This window comes from Trichoderma virens (assembly GCF_000170995.1).
Source record: "Trichoderma virens Gv29-8 chromosome Unknown TRIVIscaffold_73, whole genome shotgun sequence".
NCBI lineage: Eukaryota > Fungi > Ascomycota > Sordariomycetes > Hypocreales > Hypocreaceae > Trichoderma > Trichoderma virens.
This window is the reverse complement of record NW_014013676.1, coordinates 150928-175229: the sequence shown is the minus strand read 5'-3', so window position 1 is coordinate 175229 and position 24302 is coordinate 150928. Positions and strand designations below refer to the sequence as shown.

Here is a 24302-nt window from a genome sequence, read left to right as displayed (position 1 = left end):
ATTTTCTTTTGTCGTACGATAAATACCCTCTTCTTTTTTGTCGTAATCTCTGTTTACGAATTTATGACCCGACTGGTTATTCTCATATACCAACTCCAGTCACAATTACATGTTAACCATTGTTTAATCCTCCCTGGTACGCATCACAGCTTTGAGAGTTTGTGAATAATGGGCGAATTGGTGGAACCCCCCCTTTTTTTTTTAAACTTCTTCCTCTTACTTCGGTTTCCAACACTACTACTCTGATCCTCGAAAAGCTTCGATAGTTGGCAAGGATAATATCAGCGTGTGTGTTTGGTTCATGACTCTTTGTTTTAGTTAATTTCTTGCTCAAGGATTTGTTGGTTACGTCTCATATCGAACGCTTCCTTGTTCTTATCTTTTTATTAGCTTTAGCCTAGGTAGTCTACGACGCATAATGGGCCTTGATAGCCTGTATGCCTATTAATTTGAGAAAAAGCTTATTGCTCATCTTACTTTTGCCGATGACTGTGATAATTATGACGTTTGTGGACATGCCTATTGCCCTATTGTCTCTAGGTACTCAAAACAGAGCATATAACAACTTGAAACAATCATATTGCGACATAAGCGTATCTAACTATTGCAACGAGACCCTTATTGAAGATTAAGCACGGGTATATTCTTTTATTCCCCTTTCCCATTCCCAAGACACCTTGATCCATTCTTGCCCATCATGTCCAACGCAAAGAAAAGCAAATTAAAACAAGAGAGTAGATGGGAGAGATGCAATAAACGCGTTAGAATAATGACTTGACCTATCCCAGACAAGGACTAAACGACCGCCAGTGGCGCATATTAGCTGCCAAGTCATACAGCGGAAGAAAAGAAAACGATCGTAAGAGAAAGAGAAACAGAAACAGAAACAGAAACAGAAAAGGAGGACAAATAAGCACTGCCTTCGTTTCTACTCATTCCTTTTCTCACGCTGGATTCTCATCCGGCTTGTCAAGGCCGAAAAACGCCGTGTCAAAGTCACCGCCGGCATCCATCAACTCAAACGTGCTGTCGCGGTTGTTCATAAGGTCGTCAAAAGTATCGTCTCCCGTGCCGCCAAGGCTAAAATCAAAGTCCATCCCGTCGGCGGCCCCGGACTCTGGGCCAAAGAAGTCTGTGTTCATGGTTGCGTCGGGCACATCCACCTTGATATCCTCCATCTTGACCTGGGCTGGGTTGGCCTGGGCGGCGGCACCGGCTGGATTGGTGGGGTCAGAGGGTAGGAGATTATTGAGGTTCAAAAGGTCGTCGGTGCCATCAGCTGGTGCAAAGGTAGCCAAATCGAAGGATGGCTCCTTGGAGGCGTTGGGTTGCACGGAAACCTCGTTGCCCGACGGTGGCGCAAGAGTGAACTCCATGTCAGTAAAGTTCATCCCAGAAGCGGCTGGCATCGCTGATGCAGAGTGTTCAGCAAGCATATCCGCAATTGGCTTTTGGTCCGCTGCGGGCACGACGATTCCTGGACTGGTCGTTCCGTTTAGCCCGTTCATGCCGCCTGGAGGAGGTTGCTGCTGCGGTTGCTGGCCATTGGGTTCCTTGGTGGACATGTCCATGGGCTCTGATTCCGCAAGATCGATGCTCATGTTGGGGAATGGCGCCATCGGCTTCACATCTGCATCCTCTGCCATGAGCTCGTCCTTGAAAATTGGCTCGGGCGGTGAGGGCATATCCATGCTTAGAGGTCGCTTTGTTTGTGCCTCGACGGGATGAGGGACGGGCCGAGCAAAGAGTTTCTTCTTCTTTTCTTGAAGTTCATTGTAATCTCTGAGCAAGACCGACTTGGCTCCAATCTAACCAAGGGGGGAGGATGAGAGTCAATGATGCGTAATTGAGGGTAACGAGGAAGTAAAAAAGTAGAAGTAGAAAAATACATAATGGACAAAAGGGGGGGACCATGAGAAGATAAAGAGAGGCAGGTAGAGAGTGCGGCGTCACTTACAATTTCACTTTCCAGCTCGTTGAGCGCATTGTGAAAGTGATCGATGGTGTCTGGCAGCTTTGACTGCGAAGGCCCATAGGCGTGCGTCAGATTCCCCTGAGCGTCCCTGCGAGACGCCCGCAGAGCCTTGCCAGTTTGTATAAGCTTAATGATGAGAAGAAGATTAGTCGGCGCCAGAGTCAAAATGAAGAGACAAGTGATTGGACAATACTCACAACGTCATTGATGAGCGATTGGAGGGCGTCCAGCGGCTCCATTGGGGGCGAAGTTGACGTTGAGGTTGCCATTGTGCTGGCGATTTCGAGTGCGAGTGAAAGCCGAAGCCGCCGGTTTGAGAGAGTCAAGTCAACCAGCAAAGGCCAAAGATGAAGATGCCTGAATCAGCAGAAGGCGCTCAGTTGATGCATTCACAGCCAAAGTGAGCCTCTTGGTGCGCGGACCCAAAGGCGGCCAGGCGGACGCAGGTGGCGATTCGATGGGGGTCGATGAGCAGCTCCCAATGGGTTTTTGGACTTGCGCGGGCTAACGGCAGAATTGGATGGAGAGGTGGGAGATGAACAGAGCAGAGCAAAGAGGAGAATAGCAGAGAAGAAAAGAGGGAGAATAGCAGAGAAGAAAAGAGGGAGAATAGCAGAGAGAGAGAGAGAGAGAGAGAGAGGAAGAACAGGCAACAAAAAGACAAGTTGTGATTGTTACGCGCAAGTGAGAAGTCGAGAGTGAGACGGTTCTGTTTCCCTTGGCTTGGGAACGTTTGGAAGGGCTGGCATTCGGAGAACTTAGTAGGCTAGGGGTGCGTGCTGTGCTGTGGCTGTGGCGTGCGCCAGGCGTGAGGATCTGTGGCTGAGGAAGGTTCTCGCTACTTGTCTTGCTACAGCCCAGCAGGTACACTTTACGGGCAGCTTCCGTGCCTAGTCCAGGTATTACGCCGTCGCCGCCCTAACATTAGCACCGCTCTTCTACGGACAGAGGACTAACTACCTACCTTACTACAAAAGATTCCCAAGCTCGGTGCCGCCAATACCGAACTATCTAAGTAGAGTGTACTTGTGCCTGCCTTGTCGATCCCGTATTCCGCGCGATCCAAAGCCGCAAACTGTGGCTCAGGCGACTCGGAAATTCCCCGCAAATACCGCCTGTTCCTGAAGAACGGCTAAAGCTGCACTACATAAGGTACCTACAGTAGGCACTTGGAAGAACATGGAAGAGAAAAACTTTGGGATAGGGGCCACTTGTTGAAAGTATAAGAGCCTGTGGAGCTCTAGGGGGGTGAACTTTGGCGGTGCTCTGCTCATTCAGCCTCGACTTCGTATTAAACAAAAAGGTAAAAGGCCGCCTTGGAAGACAGGGTTTTTGCTTTGCTGTCCAAGCAACCAAGGTACCTGGGATCATCCATGAGAGCTCATGTGCTCCATCTATCAACCCCAGAGTGGCGCGCCGAATCAGCCGTGTTAATGCTTGTCTCACAATTCCAGCTTACACAATCCGCAATGTCATAAAAAGTCTACAAAGTAAACAATCGATACGGCACGACTGCAGCAGAATAAGGTAGTGCCGAGGCAGGCCGCTGAAACGGGTGTGGCGCTGAGTAGAAGGCAACCTCGAGAGTCATCATCAGGCGTTTCGAGGCGCAGAGCTTGGTGCAGCGATTCACTGATTGAGAAAGAATTTCCCTGACTGTTGACAGAATGAAGAAAAAAAAAACAAATGAATAAACCCCATGGTGTCTATAGCTCTTAATACAAAGGCAGAGTTATCGCATGTTTCCAAGGGTAGTACCAGAGTATTCGTCCGGATTGCCTACCTAGGTACGGCCTACTATTGGTTTTGCAACTGCTACAAGAGACAAGTCCAGCCTCGAGAGCAATACGAGGTGTCGGGCACAGGCAACTCCATACTCCGCTATAGGTATCTAGGACTCGAATTATGTGACAAATAGAGCATCAACTCCCCTCCCTGCGAGGCCATGTATTAGACCTGCTGCCATAATACCTTAGTAGGTAGGTAGTGGTTAGTACATTAGGTTAGTACCATCAACAACAGAATAAGATAAATCCGCCCAACAGGCACAATGCAAACATCCAGTAGTCACCTATCTCTATCCTTATCATGACACCCAGAATTGAACAATAAAAAGCTTAGGCCTCTCCCAACTCCCACAGTTCTGCCGCGCCCCTCTCGGCAGAAAAGCACACAAAAAAATCTGCACCTTGCCTGTTGTAGGGTAGGCCGCTCTAGTTGGAAATCCATCAAAGTCGGCCTCCACCCTGTCCAGCACAAACCTTCACCTCGACATCCCGTCCAACTAGTACACGCCGGGTTTTTTGTCTCTTTTTTTCCTCAGACAAAGTTCGCTGTGTGTGCACGAAAGTAGCGGAGTTGGTTGCGATTTGCGGGACTCGTTTCCTTTATCGTTTTCTTCTGCGGTTTCTTCTTTTATTTCCTTTTTTCCTAGTCCCTCTCGGCATCCTTAACTTAAGCTCTTGTCCAGTTTTCTGTCCCCTGTCTTGTTCCTATCTTGTCCCGCCTCACAAGCGCTGCAAGCTTCCCACAAGCTCTCCCGGGCAGTCTCTCCTCGCATCGCATCGACTCGATTTATTCCAAGCATCTTCCGACCTCTTGCTGGGAGCGTTTCCGTCTGTTTTTGTCCCTCGTCATCGATAGTTAGCGAGCTCGTGATCGGAGTCTATTCGTTGCATTCCCCCCCCTAAAGCACCCCTCCTCTCTACCGACTTCTCCTCATCTCTTTCCATCGCCGCCGACGCAACCGCCCTGCGCGCCTCCGCTTCCTCAACCCCTTTCGAGTGCCCGACACGATCCTCTCCGCAGAATCCCCATAGTCGCGACAATGGCCGACGCTGGCGCTGTTCCGACCTCTGCGCAGCCTGGCGTGGGTGCCTCTGCCGCCCAAAACGGCCAAGGCAACCCAACTCACCTCCCCCCGCCTCCCCTCCATATTCCGCAGAACACGAACCCAATCCCGACGGCCATCACTTCTCCCCGATCTGGCGTTGATGCTGGTGGAATTCTCTCCCCGACCACCGGCTTCCGACGAGCTGCGCCTGAGCCCAACAAGCGGGCCCTCTACGTTGGTGGTTTGGATCAGCGGGTCACCGAGGACGTGCTGCGTCAGATCTTTGAGACCACTGGCCATGTCCAGAACGTCAAGATTATCCCTGACAAGAACGTATGGATATCTTCTTCCGAGTTGGACCCCACGAGTTGCTAACGGTGCAATATAGGCCAAGGGCTACAACTACGGCTTCGTCGAGTACGATGACCCTGGTGCGGCGGAGAGGGCCATGCAGACCCTCAACGGCCGACGAGTTCACCAATCCGTATGTCCTGCATGCATGTATTCCCCCCTCAACTGGCTTCCACTGACACAGCTTTTTGCGAAAAATATAGGAGATCCGGGTCAACTGGGCCTATCAGTCCAACACCACGAGCAAAGAGGATACGTCGAACCACTTCCACATCTTCGTGGGCGATCTATCAAACGAAGTCAACGATGATATCCTCCTCCAGGCCTTTTCTGCTTTTGGCTCCGTCTCGGAAGCTCGCGTCATGTGGGACATGAAGACGGGTAGATCTCGAGGCTATGGCTTTGTGGCCTTCCGCGATCGGCCCGATGCCGAAAAGGCCCTGAGCTCCATGGATGGAGAGTGGCTCGGATCGCGGGCCATCCGCTGCAACTGGGCCAACCAAAAGGGCCAGCCGTCAATGGCTCAGCAGCAGGCGATGCAGGCCATGGGCATGACTCCCACCACTCCCTTTGGCCACCACCAGTTCCCTGCCCACGGAATCGCTAGTTACGAGATGATCCTTGCGCAGACGCCAAACTGGCAGACTACGTGCTATGTGGGCAACCTCACCCCGTACACCACTCCCAACGACGTTGTCCCCCTGTTTCAAAACTTTGGCTTTGTCGTGGAATCGCGATTCCAGGCGGACCGTGGCTTTGCCTTTATCAAGATGGACACGCACGAGAACGCGGCCATGGCTATTTGCCAGATGAACGGATACAACGTCAACGGCCGACCATTGAAGTGCAGCGTAAGTACATCCTATTTTCCAAGTTGATTGACGAAGGATGGCTGGACATATCACTGACATAACTGAGTAGTGGGGCAAGGACAAGACTCCCAACTCTGGATCGTTTGACCCTCAGCAACAGCCATACAGCCCCCAGACCTCCCAGGCCCCGGGCTTCCCTGGTACTCCCACGTACTACCCTCAGTATGGAGGTAAGTTGCCAAAGACAATGGTTGTTGGTTACAAGATTGGACGCTAACCGTGTGGTTTTTGTTGCAGCGCAATACAACGGACAGCAGGGCAACTTTGGTGGCCCGCAAGCTGGATCACCCGCGGGATACAGCGGCTCCCCCATGGGATATGGTGGCCCTCAGAGCGCCGGAGGATACGGCCGTGGCCACCAGGGTCCCAATGCTCAATGGAACCAAAACCAGGGACAAAACTTCAACAATGGTTTCGGCGCCTATCAGTCGTAGTCATCGGGAATGAAGTGCGAATGGGGTCGCAAGCTGTAAGAGTGGAGGGTTGAGAGAGAGAACAAGTTTCACGGTTGAGGGGGGACTCATTTTCTTTTACCATTTGACGTATCATACTCCTTTCCTTGTCTCCCCATTTCTTGTTGATTTGCCCAACTTCTTGTCATCTTCCTCTCACCTCACTCCCTCTTATCTACTGCCATTCTCACCATATGGGCTCTTCTCATTTTGTACCAGCCGTCCTTTTTTTTCCAGTGTGATTTTCCAAAGGTTGTTTCTTCCAGGGGTTTCCTCTCATTGCTCCTTTGCCGTGTAATGTTTTCATTTTATGCACGAGAGAAACGAAAAGTTTGGAATGATTTTTATTTTATTTTACTCTTTTTTTCTTTCTTTCTTTCCTTCTCTTCCTTTAACGAGCGTCGCCTGCTGGGATACCACATGGGAGCATTTGGAGCAGGTAATTTCTCTCTCTTTCTGTCTCTGTCTCTCTCTATTTCTCACCCTTTCCTACTTGTTTTTTGTCTGTTCGCATATGATGATGATTACGAATTTCTCTTGTCTCGAGCGATTTGAAGAATGAGCGTGGCATCACCATATCGTGTCAAAGAAGGGTTGGATATCCCGAGAAGAGCATTTGCAGCCAGGGGGGATGTTTCCCCCCTTGTGATTTTTCTTTTTTCTCCCACAGGAGACTGAAGCTTTTGCGTTGCGGCGACGTCGAAAAAGATAATGTGGATTTTATATGTGTAAGGAAAATGACAAGCACAAGTGGGAGAGCGAGTATGTAGCCGGAATGCTTTTCGCCTCTGATTATTTCCAAGAGAGCGAAGGCTGTTTATATGGCTGTAAATGATTAGTCAATACAGGGATGTAGCAATTGATGGATTTAATCCTGACAAGACTTGGATATTTGATCTTTGATCTTTGCTCTTTGAAACTTGAAGCACATCAACATGCAAGCTGCTCGCACCATTTGTCTGATACTGGGCAGTTTTTGTACCATTCAAGGGTACATATGCGGGGTTCTTGGACTTGCATGTGATAATTTTCATGAAAACGCATATTGTACACTCATCACATGCACTACCAGGTATGCCATTTGATGGATATGGGAATGTACTGGTGTATTTGGCAGGCATTTCTTTCGTATTCTGTCTGGATTGCCTCGTACAAGAGCGAGGTCTCGATTTACACATGACATGACGTTCAGGGATTGCAAATGATGGCTGGGTGGCGATTCTAGCTGCATACATAGTATATGCAGGGGACATGACGAGCCGGTATCCATATGCTGTTGTCAGCCCGCTTGGAAGAAGAGCACAAAGCAGGGAATCTTGGAAAATCGACGGGGGCAAAATTGGTGGAACTACTGGGTACCTTTGGTAGCCGCTGGGGGATACCTGGCATGATACATGAAATCATGAGAGAAGGGGTTCTTTTCATGCTACTGTACGTTTGAAGATGGGAGAGAATAGAAGAGAAAGGGGGGGCCGCTGGATGGATAGAGGGTGATTTTGCGAGCGGTTGATGGTTTGTGATTGATGCTGGGCGCAGCGCACGAAGAGCAATTGGGCGATGCTGACTGGCAGAACAGGTCAAGGTGGAACCAGTACTAAGGCGCCTGTAGGCTACAGGTTACTTGTAGTTGGTTGTGGAGGTACAGGTACATGCCATGGGAACTTTGCAGCGAGTGAATGGATGATACGTTGCAGGCCTTGTTTCGTGAGCTTGTATGTACCTGGTAGGGATGGATCAGTGTATGGATCTTGTACGAGTAGTTGGATTACGTGGATGCTGTTTGAATGGTTTAGTGGCAGTGGGCACTGGAGGTGTCTGAGACATGGAGTCTGCCTGTCTGTGATGTGATGATTGACTTGTGCCGCCATGGTGGCGATGTTTTGATATGGATTCTGCCATTGAAGAGCAATCAAGCAATCCAATTGATTCGAGATTGGATAGATAGGCATCGACACAGTTACTAGTAAAGATCAGCACCTACTACTAGGTAGGTAACCGGAGAGCTGTCATCACAGATTGCACGGTATTACAGCACAGGCTAAAAGATCTGCTGCTGATGCTTCGAGTCCATGTTTCAGCTATGCCCCCATGCAAGTACAGGTACTGCGGTGACTTGTCGCAGCGGCTAGTACCGACGCGGCCTAGCCAGCCAGTGGAAGCTCCCTGGGCAACGGGCAGCGCCCCGCCCAAGCCACAGGCTGGCTGTCAAGACATGTAGCGGTACTTGTGCTTGCGGTCGGACGGCCAGCGATTGCAGCCCGTTTCAGCACTGAAGCACAGCGAGCACGCCGTGGCGCCGGGTGCAACTGCTGGGTACCGCTACAAAGGCGTGGAGGTCGTGAGCGCTGGTTCTGTACGTACTAACGTTGCAAACGTGTTCGGTCTCGGCGAACGATTGAATTGAGAGAAAGAAAGAGAGAGAGAGAGAGAGAAATAAAAAAGGGAAAATGAAGAGAATGAGACTAGCATCAAATTCTAAGCCCGAATGAAGCGAATCCCTTTGTCTCTTTTTCTTCTTCTCTGTTTTGCCCTGATCGATTTGATTACCTCCACTGACATTGATACCTGCTACAGTACAGCTAGCACGTCAGAGTCGCACCAGACTGATCACCACTGCGCTGCTACAGTACATTGGATCTAATACTCCGACGATAGCTGGGCTGGGCTTTGGGCTTGTCTGGGCTTGTCTGGGCTTGGACTTGGGCTTGGACTTGGGCTTATGCCACCAAATCAAGATCCAACCTTGCATCCAGACCATTCCCGCCAGAGCCCGTTACCCACTGTGTGTCCCATCGCCTCCCTCAATCAATCGCATCAATATCGCATCCCCCGGAACTTGGGCCTCCACCAAGCGCCCAATTGCTGCGACTCAGTTTGTTGATCGAGCGCAGTCGCAAGACATTGGAGCGGACGCAATCGGCGCTGACCAACCGTCTGGTGCGAAATAATAGCGCTTGAGCGCTCTGGAGGTGCTGTGTGGCCCGGTCGGCCGCTGCTTGGACCGCTGACGCCCCTCCTTCGCCTCTGCGCTGTGCCCGCCATGGATAATCCGTCGTGGTACCCCGACTCTCGACACAAGAACAACGGCCAGACATCGCGAGACTATCCCTCGCCTCTGCCCGCCTCCGCCTCCTCTGGCCACGCCCCGGCCGGTCAAGCGTCTGCTGCCTCTGCCTCTGCCGCTGCCTCGTCTGCCGTGTCTGGCTCTGCGTCTGCGTCTGCGTCTGCATCCGCTCCGCCTGCTGCTGTTGCTGCCGCTTCGGGCTCGCCTTACAGCAGCAACAACAACAACTCCAACCCCAACAACAACAACTTGAACAACTCGTCCTCCACCCACAGCAGCACCAGCTACGACCGCCAACCCTACCAGCATCACACGCTGCCGCACCAGCTGCACTACCAGCTGCCTCACCAGCACCAGCACCAGCACCAGCACCAGCACCAGCCGCCGCAGCACCACTACCCGCCGCAGCAGCAGCTCAGCGCCCACCACGGCTCCTCCAGCAGCATCAACCTCAACCCGGCCACCTCGCCTCTCGCGACCGCCCCCGTGCGCGACACCAGCGGCGACGTCGCCATGCACGACGCCCACGATGCCCACGCCGGCATCAAGTACCCCATGAGGCCGCACCACCAGGCCCATCTGTCGGGCACCCGCTCGTCGGGCCTGTACACGCCCCAGGACCAGCAGCACCAGCAACAGCTCCAGCTCCAGCAGCTGCAGAGCCAGCAGCAACACCAGCAGCAGCCGTCGTCTGCCGCCCAGCGATACTCGCCCATGGACACCCTGTCGCCCACGTCGCCCTACTCAAAGGCCTACACCAGCTCGCCGTCGCAGCAGACGCCGCCCAATGCCGACTACTCGAGCCAGTACTATGTTGGCCGCGCGCCCCAGCTGCCCCCCATTGCCTCGTACGCCCACGACGGCTACCCCTCGTCTGCCGTGGCCACACTCGACGGCTCCTTCAGCGACTCCAAGGCCCCTCGCCGCCCGAACCCCCCCATGATGAAGGCGGTGCCCGAGTTTAAGAAGATCAAGTCGCCCGCCGAGCTGCAGCCCAAGAACACGAGGCAGCCGCGCTTCAGGCGAGCGAACCCAGAGGGCGGCTTCATCAGCGTTAGTCTGCCACCATACCCTTGTTTTTGCCCGACAGCTTCTAACTCCGTCTCTCCAACCTTGATATAGCCCCTCCAAGCTTTGACGCTGCATCTGCCTGCCACGTACCGCATCTGCAACCCGAGCTTCAAGTACGAGTCTTCGCGAAACCCTCGCCGAGTCCTGACGAAGCCCAGCAAGGGCACCAAAAACGATGGCTACGACAACGAGGATAGCGATTACATCCTTTATGTAAACGACATTCTGGGCTCTGAAGAAGCTGGTCACAAGTGCGTAAACATACTCCTCTCCTCATTTTGTTGTCGTTACATCTCCTCTGACTTTCTTGTAGGAATCGCTATCTCATCCTCGATGTGCTGGGCCAGGGAACCTTTGGCCAGGTCGTCAAGTGCCAGAACCTCAAGACGCAAGAGGTCGTGGCCGTCAAGGTCATCAAAAACCGCACTGCCTACTTCAACCAGAGTATGATGGAGGTGTCCGTGCTCGACTTGGTATGCTCTTCCCCCCTCCATTCATGTACGATGGTTGGTTTTGTGCTGACTTGATAAAAAAAAAAAGCTCAATACGAAGCTCGACAAGAACGATGATCACCATCTCCTCCGACTCAAAGACACCTTCATCCACCGACAGCACCTTTGCCTCGTCTTCGAGCTGCTCAGCGTCAACCTGTACGAGCTCATCAAGCAGAACCAGTTCCGCGGTCTCAGCACAACTCTGGTCCGCGTCTTCGCCCAGCAGCTTCTGAATGGCCTGGCCCTCCTCAACAAAGCTCGGCTGATCCACTGTGATCTGAAACCGGAAAACATTTTGCTAAAGAACCTCGAGAGCCCAATCATCAAGATTATCGATTTTGGCTCGGCATGCGACGAGCGCCAGACGGTCTACACTTATATCCAATCCAGATTCTACCGATCCCCTGAGGTCTTGCTGGGCTTGCCATACTCGTCTGCCATCGACATGTGGTCGCTGGGCTGCATCGTGGTGGAGCTGTTCCTGGGACTTCCTCTCTTCCCCGGCTCGTCAGAGTACAACCAGATTGCTCGAATTGTCGAGATGCTTGGCAACCCGCCCAACTGGATGATCGACATGGGGAAGCAGGGCCTCGAGTTTTTCGAAAGGCGGCAGGATGAATTTGGCAGGCGGACATACCACATGAAGAGCATGGAGCAGTATTCGCGGGAGCACAACACCAAGGAACAACCTAGTAAGAAGTATTTCCAGGCTAATACGCTGCCCGAGATTATCAAGTCATATCCCATGCCTCGCAAGAATATGAAGCAGAGCGAAATCGACCGAGGTGAGAAATCTTTGGAAAAAGACGGCCTTTTTTAAAACCACTTATATGCGATTCCTCAAACTAACCTAACATTGATGCAGAGATGAACAATCGCATCGCCTTCATCGACTTCGTCAGAGGCCTGCTTAACATCAACCCTCTGGAACGGTGGTCGCCGCAGCAGGCAAAACTCCACCCCTTCATCACGCAACAAAAATACACAGGGCCGTTTGTCCCGCCGATGAACCTGAAGTCAAGCTCCCTCAACCGATCACCAGCTCCCGGCACCCAGCAACAGCAGCAAGCCGAGGCCCTCAGCAAGCAACGAGCCGCGCAGGCGCAAGCTCAGGCTGCCCAGGCTCAGGCCCAGGCCCAGGCTCAAGCGCAAGCACAGGCCCAAGCTCAAGCTCAGGCTCAAGCTCAAGCACAGGCTCAGGCCCAGGCACAAGCCAACTCTGCGCAAAACGCATATGCGTCATCCATGGGTGGTGGGCAGTACCAACCCTCTAGCCATGTACCAGCTCCTCTGTATTCTAACAGCGCCGTCTATAACCCTGGCGCTGGCCATGGAAACGTCCCCCCTCAATACGGGCCGCCACAGACCGGCCAGTATGGTCAAATGGTCATGTCACAGCCTCCCCAGCAGCTCCCGTCGGGGCAATACTCGAACCCCGCACAGCCCAATATGTATCAGCAAGGCGGCATGAGAACGAACAGACAGCGGGCTTCGACCATGGAGCAGCAGCAAAGCGGCATCCCTCCCGCTTTACAACGAGTCGCCAGCCACCTTGACCCGAGCCAGCCCATCCGGCTCCAGCCCAGCCCAGCATACTATCCACCAACCGGCGAGGGGTTGGATAACGCACCCGGCCGTGCCGGAAGACGGGGCAGCCGGGTTCAACAGGGAGGTGCCCGCAGCAACCGGGACTTTATTCGTAACCTGGAAGAGCGAACATTGGAAGAGGGCTTTATGGGCAGCAGCCAGAATCCATGGCATTGAGCCCGTCCTTTTTCCTCTTACCTTTCACCCGAAGTCAAGGAAATCTAGTCTCTCGGACTGTGGTAGTTTTGTTAATTACGTGGGTATTATGGCCAAGTGACTGGGCGCTATAAAAGACAAACGTCCGTCTTTAATATCAGAGCATAGGCGCTACGCTCCATGGATCCGCCGCTCTTTTTAGGGCACTCGCCGATGGCTTGAAAGAGAGTCGTGACGAGTGGGAACTTGCCATTGATATGACTACTGAGGTTGGTGTGTTTCTAGTCGCAAGGGGGATACCATTGCGGTGACAGGGGGATGTTTCTCTGAATCCCCCACAGCACAAGCCTCATACCCGAGCCGCTCACTGGACCTGTTCCTGCGACACACGTCACTAATGATATACATGGGTTTGGACTGGGAGGAAGAGCGTTTGCAGTCTTTACGTAACCAGAGGCAACCCCTCTTTCGTAAGATGACTGCCCGTAATCTGCATATCGGTGGAATGGATGGGGTTTCTTTGCTTGTTTCTATTTTATCTGTGGGATCAGCCATGTTCCTACCCGTGTACGACTACTTGGTGTCTGCCTCGGTGTCGTTGTCGCTTCTCGTTATTCCTTGTATGTATCTGCAATCGAGACTGGCTCTATTACGTGCTTTGCAGAGAATTCTTTCTCGCTCTTCAAGATGGGGGGAGGGATGAGGGGGGTTTTGTCACGGTAGGATGCAAAATTTGTCCTTTTTTTTTTTGTCCTGCATCGTGTGTTTTGGAGGGGGGATAAAGATGGGCAAAGGAGAAGGAGAAGGAGATGGGAGGGGAGAGAAGAAAAACAAGAGAGAGAGAAATTGCAATTGGAGGACTATGGGATGGCATGGGTTTAGTAGATATGGCTTTCTTTGTTTGCTCGTTTTTTGCTGCCTCTTTTTGTGTCTCCCATCCTTGTTTTTGCGCTTCTCTCTTTTTTTTTTTGTTTTTTTCATTGTCCCCCCTTCTTGGTCATGGATTTTTCAGTTTTCGATTTCGTCTGGTTCCGAGCATGAGTGAGGTTTTTGCTAAAGGGGGAGGGGGGTCTCTTTGTTGGTTATATATCCTGGGCCTGGCAGAGTGGTGATGGAGGAGGGTAAAGTCGAGGTGGCGATTTTGATACCTGTCATGGAAAGCGGTGGGGGGGGGGTGTGGGCGGAATTTTGTGAATATTATCATCTGAATACTATTTGTTGCATTGAAAAGCTTTTTGTTTGTGATGATTTTTTTTTTATTGTGTTTGCTTGGGGGAGTTGTATGTTTTTGTCAGTGTAGTTGAGTCTTGGCTGCATCGTGCAACAACTTCTTGATACTCTAGGATCTAAAAGACAAGATATGCAATGGATCGTATTTCTATATATTTGGCCTCATGAAATCTGCTTTTTGTTGTTTTCATTCATTCATACCGCCCTGCCTTGATTGCAAGCACCAGCTGCAGCGAAAAAGTCAATTTCACCTCACTGAAACGCTGCCAATGACACACCAGTTGCCCCGAAAAAAAGAAAAGGAATAAAAAAAAATAAAAAATAAAAAATAAAAACGCTCAATTATTTCACCAATTATCCCTTATCCCAGATCCGTTGTATCCTAAAACAAACAAAGAAGTGAAAAAAAGCCGCCACCGGGGAGGAGAGATTTTGGGCTTTTTTTTTTTTTTTTCAAACTGGGATTTTTCAATATGGTACAGATCTCCTCCCCCAGTACTCCCTCGACGACGAACGGCTCTATCGCCCGTTATTGGAGGAGCCCCTCTGGAACCCGCGGCCACGCTTGTTGAGCGAGTTGTTCTTGCCGCCGTCGTTGTTGTAGTGCAGCCTGTTGCTCCTCGTCGAGGGGGGCACGTTCTCCGTGTCCATGAGGTCGTTGTCGGGGAAGCCCATGGAGCCGTCGACGACCTGGTCGCGGGTTGACGATGATTGGCGTCCCGAGGGTGAGTCGCGGCTTGGTTTGTAGCCGCCTGGCTTGGCGTAGACTTTGAGAATTCTGCCGTCGGCCTTGAAGGGGAGGGTTGTTAGTAACGGGGCGCCAAAGAGGGCAAAAAGGGAAGAACAAAGCCTTACAGTCTTGTTGTTGAACGTCTCAATTACTCTCTCTCCTCCCTCTCTTGATGCAAACACCATCTCGACAATCATAAAGGGCTGCGTCTTGACGATTTCGCAGCTGATCATCTCGCCACCCACGGGCGTCATGGCACTCTCGACATCCGCGGCCGTCGTTCCCGGCGCAAAGTTCTGTCCCATGATGGCAAACGGACCCGCCAGTCCCCGGATCGTCATGCCGGCATCCGGCCTCTGCGACTTGCCATTCCTGACAACGTTGACCTGCTGCCTGACGGAATCGTCCGTCTCCATGCGGTCGAGTGCGGCGGCCAGCCGGCCAGCCTTCTTCTGGGCGGCTGTCTTCTTAGGGGCGCCATTGCCGGCGGCGCCGGGGAGGGTTATTCGGGAGCTGAGAGGGACGTTGGCGGAGGTGTTGGGGCGGTTGACGGAGCTGTGGAGGTCGTGAGTCCACTCGCCGTTGACGTCGCCGGCAGGGATGGTTGCTCGACGGCGCTGAGCAGCAACTGTGGCTTTGTTCTGAGGCTGGGCCTATTCGTCAGGAGGTTAGCCCCGTCTTGTCCTCGTCCGAGGCAGATGCCAGATGCAATTGCCCGTCCATGTCATATCTGTACCTTCTTGACGCCGACACGGCTGGCGAGCGATCCTCCGGGCTGCGCAGCCTTGGAGTTGGCTGGCGCGCTCTGGCGACGGCCCCTGGAGAAGATCTTGTCGGCGAGGGCTTCATTCTTCTTGCGCTCTCGGGCTGCAGGCCGTCAGTAAGTAATGGTCGGGCTCACGATGGTGGTATCGAGAGATGCGGATGCGGATTTCCGTCTGCGCGCGCGACGGCCATGTGCGTACCGGTATGGATGATTCGCTCGAATTCCTTGGCCACGGGCGCCATGATTGTCGTGCAGGGGCTGTAAAGAGTAAAGAGACTGCTGGGGTATTTGTTCAGCGTAGAGTAGAGATGCGAAAAGAATGGAAGACGGCAAGGTGGACAAGATGGAGAGGACGAGGGTGCTTTGGCCACTTTTTGTCGCGTCTGTTCCTTTTGGTTTAAAAGCTGAAGGGGGACTGAAATGGGACTGAAATGGAAACTCTGGGACGGGCTTGACTTGGAAGCCGAGGCATGTGATTGGCTGGAGGCAGAAGAGAGGCTGACGGAGATGCAGCGCTAAGCTGTGGATGGCTTAGCGGGCTTGGGGGCGGGATATCCCTGTCTAGTGCGTGGCCGATAAGATAAGGCCAGCCCACTATTGTTTTTACAGTAGAGCATCCAAGGCAATTTTCTTTTGATGCTATACATACTCGTATACACCATGAGGCGACAATAGCTAGGCAGGTGTCCTGTTGATTTTTTATTATCATTAATTCTGTCCCCTAGGCGCAATGTCGCAAAGTCTGGTTGGCTGCGCCGCTTGCCTGCGCCGTGCCGTGCAAGCTTCGTCTCGCAGCAGACCCCTCGCCGAAGCCGCCAGCATCTGGACAGCATCTGGAATTCTACCAGCTCCTCCACAGACCAGCAGGCATTATGCTTCAGTTGCCGTCCCAAGCACTGAACAGACCGACGCTCCCCGGAGTCTTGTTCTAGAGCCCGTCGATTCAGAAGCCTCCAAGAAGAAGAACTTTGAGCGGCTGCAGCGCATTGTCAAGAAAGAGCTGCAGCATATGGACGATCCTTGGAAAATTGCCCAGTACGTGGAGAAAGCTCTCTCCAAGGACAGGTTTGACGAAGCCTTGCTCCTCACCAAGACTGCCGGCAAAGAACAGCAGGTTGTTGTTGCGTGGAACCACCTCATCAACTACCTGCTGGGCAAGCAGCAGCTGAAGAACGCCATCAAGCTCTACAACGATGTCAGTGACTAGAAATTGTTCCCCCAACTCTTGCAATGCGCTAAATAGCAACCCGTTTAGATGAAAAAAAGAGGGCAGCTACCCAATGTCCAGACCTTTACCGTCATATTCCGTGGCTGCGCCCAGTCGCAACACCCAAAGATTGCCGTCGCAGAGGCTGTCAAGCACTACAACATTCTCCTCAACGACAAGCGGCTACAGCCCAATTCGATCCATATGAACGCTGTGCTCAATGTTTGCGCAAGAGCCGGTGACCTTGACTCCATGTTCCTGATAGCCGACACAGCCAATGACTCTACTCGCGCCCCCACGCCCTACACGTATACTACCATCTTTAATGCTTTGCGACATCAAGCGCTCCTTGCTGTGGATGACATCACGCCGGAGCAGCAAGCCGCCAACCTGCAAAAGGCTGTGGATCGTGCCAAGAGCATCTGGGTTGAAGTCATTGACAAGTGGAGAAAGGCCCAGTTGGTCATAGACGAGGAGCTGGTGTGCTCCATGGGCCGTATTCTACTCCTCGCCCCTAATAAGGAACAGAAGAAGGAGGTGCTCGACTTATTATACCAGACCATGAGCATACCCAATTTGGCCAAGGAGGCTGGCATGGACGCGTTCCAAGATACTCAGATGGAAAAGATTGCTGTTACTGGCGCCCCAAAGAAGGTGCCTTCGACCAGAGCTGTCTATGCTGTCCCTGGCCGAAATACCCTCGCTCTGGTCCTCACAACCCTGGCCTCATCAAAGCTTACGACGTGCGGCATCAAGTATTGGAATCTCCTGGTCCGCTACTATGGTGTGATACCGGATAACGACAACTGGCTGCGCATGTTTGGCATGCTCAAAGTCGCCAAGGCCAGTGGCCACGCCTCTTCGATCCTGAGCCTGATGCCTGACGAATACATTGATGCCAAGCACTACCGCATCGCCATGGAGACCTGTGTCCGCGATAACATCAACCCCAATGTCATTGCCAACGCAGATCGAGTGCTTGACTCTATGCTCGAGCGCCTTTCCGTGCCAGATCTTCATACCCTTCGCCTGTATTTGCGGGTTGCCCTGGTCAGCCACTTTCAGTTCCGCGAGAAACTCAAACAGGGCAACCAAGAAGACGCCAAGCGTGACTATGGCTTGCAAATAACAACAGCCCTTGCCCACCTCTGGGAACCTTATAAGAAAGTTCACTATCACTTCTTTAAAGAGAAAGCAAAAGGCAACGATTCTAACACGGGGGCGCTGTATAACAGCCAGCGTGAGGTCATCGCCTTGGCTCGCCACATGTTTAGCGCTTTCAACAAAGTCATCAACGAAAAGATGCTTGCCGAGAGTGACGCAAAGGACCTCCGCGCTGTGGGAGCGAAAATAAATCGTGAGATTCAAAAGTTTTACTCGGATCGTGAAGATAGGGAGCCCAACCTGCGCAAGCCTCTCCAGGGAGACACAGCTGGAGAAGTTGGAGAGGAGGGCAGTGGAGAGGACAAATTCAGTACTGAGTTCAGGCCAGCCGGTGATTTTGTCTGGGATACATCGAAGCAGGCGGAAGCGGAAGAAGAAAGACGACCAAGGAGGTCGTGGAGTAACCGCAGAAACGGGGAGGAAGAAGGGGAGAGACGGCCAAGGAGTTCGTGGAGCAACCGCAGAAGTAGTGAGGTGGAAGAAGAGAGGCGACCAAGGAGATCGTGGAGCGACAACAGAAACAGCAGAAGGTAGATGTAGGGGGTTTTACTATACATGTACGGCATGTAAGAGTTATGAGTGTATGATTTAGACATAGAGCAACCTCTGTATATCCTGGTGGCGTGACAAGATATCCCCGGCCTCGTTTAGAATATTACGCATCTCTACTTTATTTCGTCCCTAGTTTCATCCTAATTTGGTCTTGTCTTCTTTGAAATATAGCCGTGGACTTGCATATATCACTTACATATACAGCTTGGCGGCATGAGACGTTCGGCCTCGATAAATGGATATCGCCGCTTGGATGCATAGACCACCCACTCTGTGAGCTGCCCCACGTCACTTTTGGTGCTGCCAATTAATTAAGGTAGCGATTTAGCGTGTCGAGTAACAACGCGACTCACGCGTAAAGACGCGCTTCCTGCAGGCTTAGAGATACCTGATCAGTGTATGCTGGCTAGGGCATGTGGGAGGTACCTCGCAGGCGGACCCTCCAACAAACAATTGGGACTCGAGCAGCTTCATTTTCGCCTTTCTTTCTCCGTCTCTCTCTCTTCAACCACAACAAACGAGTGGCCTCGACTCGACATTCCTTCACGATTTCATGATACCCTAAACAAACACTCACTCCGCCATGCCAAAGGTCGACCGCCGGGCAAAGCTCGCCGAGCTCAAGGCCCTCCGCCAAGCGGGCAAGAAGGCCTTTGAGAGCTACCAGGTCGAAGATGCCGACGATCTCTATGACGAGGTGGACGAGGCTGGATACAAGAAGATTGTGCGGGATCGCCTGAACCAGGACGACTTTGTTGTCGACGACAATGGCGAGGGCTATGCCGACGACGGCCGCGAAGACTGGGACAGAGTGCGGCGGTATGAATCAGACAGCGAAGGGGAGAACGAACTGCCAGTGCGTGGGAGGCCGAGCAAAGCAGGTGAGTGATGGATTGCAGCTGTTTTCTCTTCTGGTCGTTTGATTGCTCATCACCAAGGCAGCCAAGAAGAGCCGCGAGGAAGAGCTGGCCAAGCGGGATGCCAACGACCGCAGCATTAGCGAGTACTTTACCAAAGGCGCCGGTAAAGCGCAGCCCAAGCCCAAGGTATGGCACACCCATTCAACATGCTGTACAGCCTTCAGACAGCCTAACAGGACTGCAGGTTACCAAAACCAAGGCTGACGACGACTTCCTTGCCGACCTCCTCGGAGAGGTAGACGCCAACATTCCTGCTCCGGCTCCAAAGGCGTCCAAAGTCGAACGGTCTGGCGGCGAACGACGCAGGGCTCGAGACTTATCCCCTGCGCCAGAGCCCAGCTACAAGAAGCAGAAGCGGGTTGACATTCGGTTGCCGTCACCGGAGCCCGCACCTCCAAGTTTTGACGACGACGACGATCTCGCACCCTTGATTGATGACGAGCCTATGGTTACGGCCGATATGCCCATGAGCGACCCAGCACCGTCTTCTCCCGCTGCCAAAGTCGCCCAACGCAAGGCTCTGATAAAGCAGGAGCCGCAAAGTGACGACGATGACGATATGATGGAGGTTGCTCATGCTGGCGCTGTCAAGGTTGCCAGTGTAAATATGGCAGCTTCCCGGCCGGTGAAGAAAATCATCAAGGAAGAGCCGGCAGTAACTTCATCCCCCATCAAGGTTCCAGACACCTCAGTAGACGCTACATCTTGGAACGAACTTACAGAAAAGCTCAACGTTGTCAATACTCCCCTGTTGGAGTCTAGGGGCATCGGCAAAATAGACCACAATGACGCTATCGAGTCGGATGGGTCTTTGAACTTCTTCTGGACCGATTACACAGAAGTCAACGGCAGTCTGTGTCTCTTTGGCAAAGTGCTGAACAAGAAAACACAGTCATATGTCAGTTGCTTTGTCAAGATTGACAATATTCTCAGAAAACTCTATTTCCTGCCTCGACAACAACGTGTCCGAGATGGTGAAGAAACGGGAGATGAAGTAGACATGACGGATGTTTACACCGAGGTTGATGAGATCATGACCAAGATGAACGTTGGCATGTACAAGATCAAAAAGTGCGAGCGGAAATATGCCTTTGAGCTGCCGGAGATTCCCAAGGAGGCAGAGTACATGAAACTCTTGTATCCTTACACAAGTACGTCATGAGCCAATATGGTGCGCGAACAGCCTACTAACTACAGTTGTTTTCTTTAGAACCCGCAATCAACATGGATGCAAAGGGAGAGACCTTTTCCCATGTCTTTGGCACCAACACTGCTCTATTCGAGCAGTTTGTTCTTTGGAAGAACATCATGGGTCCTTGCTGGCTCAAGATCCAGGATGCTGACTTTGGCGCTATCAAGAATGCTTCTCACTGCAAGCTCGAGGTTTTGGCTGAACATCCTAACATGGTGTCGACCATCAGCGACTCCGACAACATGGATATGCCCCCGCTGACGCTGATGAGCATCGCTCTCCGAACAACATTCAATGCAAAGGAGAACAAGCAGGAGATCCTTGCCATCAGTGCGCGAATCTACGACAAGGTGCTTCTCAGTGATACGACTCCCGCCGAGAAACTTCCATGTAGAACGTTTACCGTCATTCGTCCTCACGGACAGGCCTTTCCCATGGGCTTTGATACGCTAGTGAAGAAGAGAGACAGAGGTCTCATCTTGAAGAAACAAGAATCTGATCTCCTGAGCTTTTTCCTAGCCCAGGTTGACGTAGCGGATCCTGATGTCATTCTCGGTCACCAGCTAGAAGGCGTTGACTACAGTGTGCTGTTGAATCGTTTGTTTGAGAAAAAGGTCCATCAGTGGTCAAGGCTCGGAAGACTGCGGCGAACTCAGTGGCCCTCTTCCATTGGAAAGACTGGGGGCAACGTGTTTGCTGAGCGTCAGGTCATGGCTGGCCGATTGCTTTGCGATCTTGCCAATGATGCAGGAAAGTCTGCCATGTTCAAGTGTCAGACTTGGAGCTTGACGGAAATGTGCAGCCTGTATCTCACAGGTGACAACCGTCGTCGTGATGTCGACAACGAAGTTGCTCTCAACACCTGGGCTAAGGAGAGCCAGGGCCTCATGGATTACGTTACTCATATGGAAGCTGACACACACTACATTGCCGCATTAGCTGTCAGTGTGCAGCTGCTGCCTCTCACCAAGGTCTTGACGAACTTGGCCGGTAACTCTTGGGCTCGTACTTTGACTGGTACCCGCGCTGAGCGAAACGAGTACATTCTCCTCCACGAATTTCATCGCAACAAGTACATCTGTCCAGATAAGCAGACATTCAAAGGACGGCAAAAGGCCGAAGAGGAAAATGCCGAGGAAGAAGGAGGCGATGGCAAGAAAAAGGACAAGTACAAGGGTGGTCTTGTTTTTGAGCCAGAAAAGGGCCTTTATGACAAGTTTGTCCTTGTCATGGATTTCAACTCTCTTTATCCTTCCATTATCCAGGAGTTTAACATTTGCTTCACCACTGTGGATAGAACAGCATCGGTAAGCAGCATTCGTAAATATTTCTTTTCCAAAGTGGCCCTTACTGACGTTAAATCGCTTAGGCTGAAAATGAGGACGCTGTCCCCGAAGTGCCTGTTAACCAAGATCAGGGCATTCTACCTAGACTTATTGCTACGCTCGTCAGTCGTCGTCGCCAAGTCAAGAATCTGATGAAGGATAAGAAGGCCACACCCGAAGAGCTTGCCACATGGGACATTAAACAGCTGGCTCTGAAGCTCACAGCCAACTCCATGTACGGTTGTTTGGGATATACTCGATCTCGTTTCTATGCTCGCCCCCTCGCCATCTTGACCACGCACAAGGGCCGAGAAATTCTGCGCAGCACCAAGGATCTTGCCGAGAGCAAATCTCTGCAAGTCATTTACGGTGACACGGATTCCGTCATGATCAATGCCAACGTTGATAACGTTGCAGACGCTTTCAAGGTCGGCAACGAGTTCAAGAAGGCCGTCAACGAGCAGTACAGGCTGCTGGAAATTGACATCGACAATGTGTTCCGCCGCATCTTGCTGCAAGCCAAGAAGAAGTATGCAGCCATTAACCTCATTGAAAAGGATGGCAAATTTATCGAGAAGATGGAGGTCAAAGGTTTGGATATGAGGCGTCGTGAGTACTGCGCCCTTTCCAAGGAAGTCTCCAAGCATCTGCTTGATGACATCTTGTCTGGAGACGATATCGAAGTTTCCGTGGCCCGCATCCACGAGTACCTACGCGATATTGCCACCAAGATGCGCGACTTTGCGATCCCCGTGCCCAAGTACACCATCTACACGCAGCTTGGAAAGGGTCCCAAGGAGTATCCCAATGCCGACTCCATGCCCCAAGTGCAAGTCGCCCTTCGCGACTTGGCCAGGGGTAAAACCATTCGCAAGGGTGATGTGATTTCCTACATTGTTACGGGAACCAGCCAGAGCTCAGAGCCTGCGCCGAAGCGTGCTTATGCTCCGCCAGATCTCAAGGCCGATCCCTCTCTGCAGCCCGATGTGGACTGGTATATTGCCAAGCAAATCTTCCCGCCTGTTGAGCGTCTGTGTGCCAATATTGCGGGCACCTCGACATCGCAGCTTGCTGAACAGCTGGGCTTGGACGTTCGTCGGTATACCTCCACTCAAACACAGCAGAGCGGTACAAGTGACGATCTCGAAATCCACCCTCTCGAGTCTCAGATTCCCGATGAGGTCCGTTTCGTCGATTGTAAACGCCTCGCTCTCCGCTGCCGCAAATGCAAAGCTACATCCGCCTTCGAGGGCCTCACCAGTTCCCCTGATCGCGTCACTGCGTCAGGCGTCATCTGCCCCGGCTGCGGCGCAGTTATCCCTACGCTGTCTGTCGTAGCGCAGGTTGAACACGCAGTTCGCCTCCAGACGTCCCGGTACTACGAAGGCTGGCTTGTCTGCGATGACCCTCAGTGCGGTAATCGCACTCGGCAGATGAGCGTCTACGGCATATGCTGTATGGGACCCAAGGGTCTGGCACGCGACTGTGCTGGCAATATGCATTACGAGTATACCGAAAAGGCAATTTATAACCAGCTCGTTTACTTTGCCAGTCTGTGGGATGTAGACAAGGCTAAGGCTAAAGCCCTTGATGCCAACAATGACTTGACGGGTCAAGAAAGAGAGAAGATCCGGGCTTTGGTGGAGCACAACCGTGTACGCTTTACGACCGTCAAGGCCGTTGTTGACAAGTACCTGGATAAGTGCGGTAGACAATGGGTCGCCATGGATACGCTGTTTGCAAAGCTTGGGTTCAGTAAGATGCTGGGCGCTGTCTCGGCTGCCCCTGCTGCTGCCTCATGAGAAGTGAATGGGGGGAAAATACAAGTCATGATGGGATGTTTATATTATGTAATCCTTTCTGCAAAGGATGAACATATCTTGCGTAGCATGAGTCGGGGTGTTGTTGGCTATGATGGGGAAAAGAAAAGAAGGGCAAGATCATTGATATGCGGATCTGAGAGATGAGGATTCATAGGCGCTTTGGAGTTTAGGACTTGGATGCCTGTCTTTGTGTTGCAAGATTGCAAGACATGGGATTTTGCCGTGTTTATTTGGCTAGGGAGACGTTTTATACAATTGTAATCGAAACGAGAACTGAATATTGTATACACGAGATGTCATGTAAGACATGAGCAAAACAATGTGAATAGAGTCAATGAACAATTTTGAAAAACTATCCATACCCATACTATAGATGACAAACGGTCCGTTCCGTAGCTCATCAGATCAAATAGCACAATTACCAAAACATCACTCATCGACATGAAAGTACTATATCTACCTTCAAAAACTCTTCAAAGCCCCCATTTTTACTTTTCCCTTTCTCCCTCCTCTCTTTTCTCCTATTCATCCCCCCACA

General features: G+C 51.9%; 6 protein-coding genes across 6 annotated transcripts; 4 read left to right on the top strand and 2 right to left on the bottom strand.

The window, feature by feature from the left end:
• Positions 1 to 944: 944 nt before the first annotated feature.
• On the bottom strand, positions 945 to 2244 carry TRIVIDRAFT_223197 (uncharacterized protein; the record flags this gene model as incomplete). The annotated part of the gene is made up of 3 exons (XM_014099993.1): positions 945 to 1808; positions 1958 to 2101; positions 2173 to 2244. The coding sequence occupies 3 exons, from the start codon at positions 2242 to 2244 to the stop codon at positions 945 to 947; spliced, it is 1080 nt and encodes a 359-aa protein (XP_013955468.1).
• Positions 2245 to 4802: 2558 nt separating this feature from the next.
• TRIVIDRAFT_116557 (uncharacterized protein) lies at positions 4803 to 6465 on the top strand (the record flags this gene model as incomplete). Its single annotated transcript, XM_014099992.2, has 5 exons — positions 4803 to 5141; positions 5197 to 5292; positions 5363 to 6010; positions 6081 to 6201; positions 6269 to 6465. The coding sequence occupies 5 exons, from the start codon at positions 4803 to 4805 to the stop codon at positions 6463 to 6465; spliced, it is 1401 nt and encodes a 466-aa protein (XP_013955467.1).
• Positions 6466 to 10060: 3595 nt separating this feature from the next.
• Positions 10061 to 12876, top strand: YAK1 (serine threonine protein kinase CMGC group; the record flags this gene model as incomplete). The annotated part of the gene is made up of 6 exons (XM_014099991.1): positions 10061 to 10143; positions 10210 to 10600; positions 10670 to 10869; positions 10932 to 11091; positions 11159 to 11897; positions 11978 to 12876. 6 exons carry the CDS (start codon positions 10061 to 10063, stop codon positions 12874 to 12876), a joined length of 2472 nt encoding a protein of 823 aa, XP_013955466.1.
• Positions 12877 to 14604: 1728 nt separating this feature from the next.
• Positions 14605 to 15823, bottom strand: TRIVIDRAFT_52156 (uncharacterized protein; the record flags this gene model as incomplete). The annotated part of the gene is made up of 4 exons (XM_014099990.1): positions 14605 to 14874; positions 14941 to 15456; positions 15552 to 15682; positions 15781 to 15823. The coding sequence occupies 4 exons, from the start codon at positions 15821 to 15823 to the stop codon at positions 14605 to 14607; spliced, it is 960 nt and encodes a 319-aa protein (XP_013955465.1).
• Positions 15824 to 16311: 488 nt separating this feature from the next.
• Positions 16312 to 18201, top strand: TRIVIDRAFT_114314 (uncharacterized protein; the record flags this gene model as incomplete). The annotated part of the gene is made up of 2 exons (XM_014099989.1): positions 16312 to 16776; positions 16837 to 18201. Coding segments are annotated over 2 exons (1830 nt in total), but the record flags the coding sequence as incomplete, so codon positions are not given.
• Positions 18202 to 19087: 886 nt separating this feature from the next.
• Positions 19088 to 23743, top strand: TRIVIDRAFT_52153 (uncharacterized protein; the record flags this gene model as incomplete). Its single annotated transcript, XM_014099988.1, has 5 exons — positions 19088 to 19385; positions 19447 to 19550; positions 19609 to 20575; positions 20635 to 21923; positions 21986 to 23743. 5 exons carry the CDS (start codon positions 19088 to 19090, stop codon positions 23741 to 23743), a joined length of 4416 nt encoding a protein of 1471 aa, XP_013955463.1.
• Between the last annotated feature and the right edge of the window lie 559 nt (positions 23744 to 24302).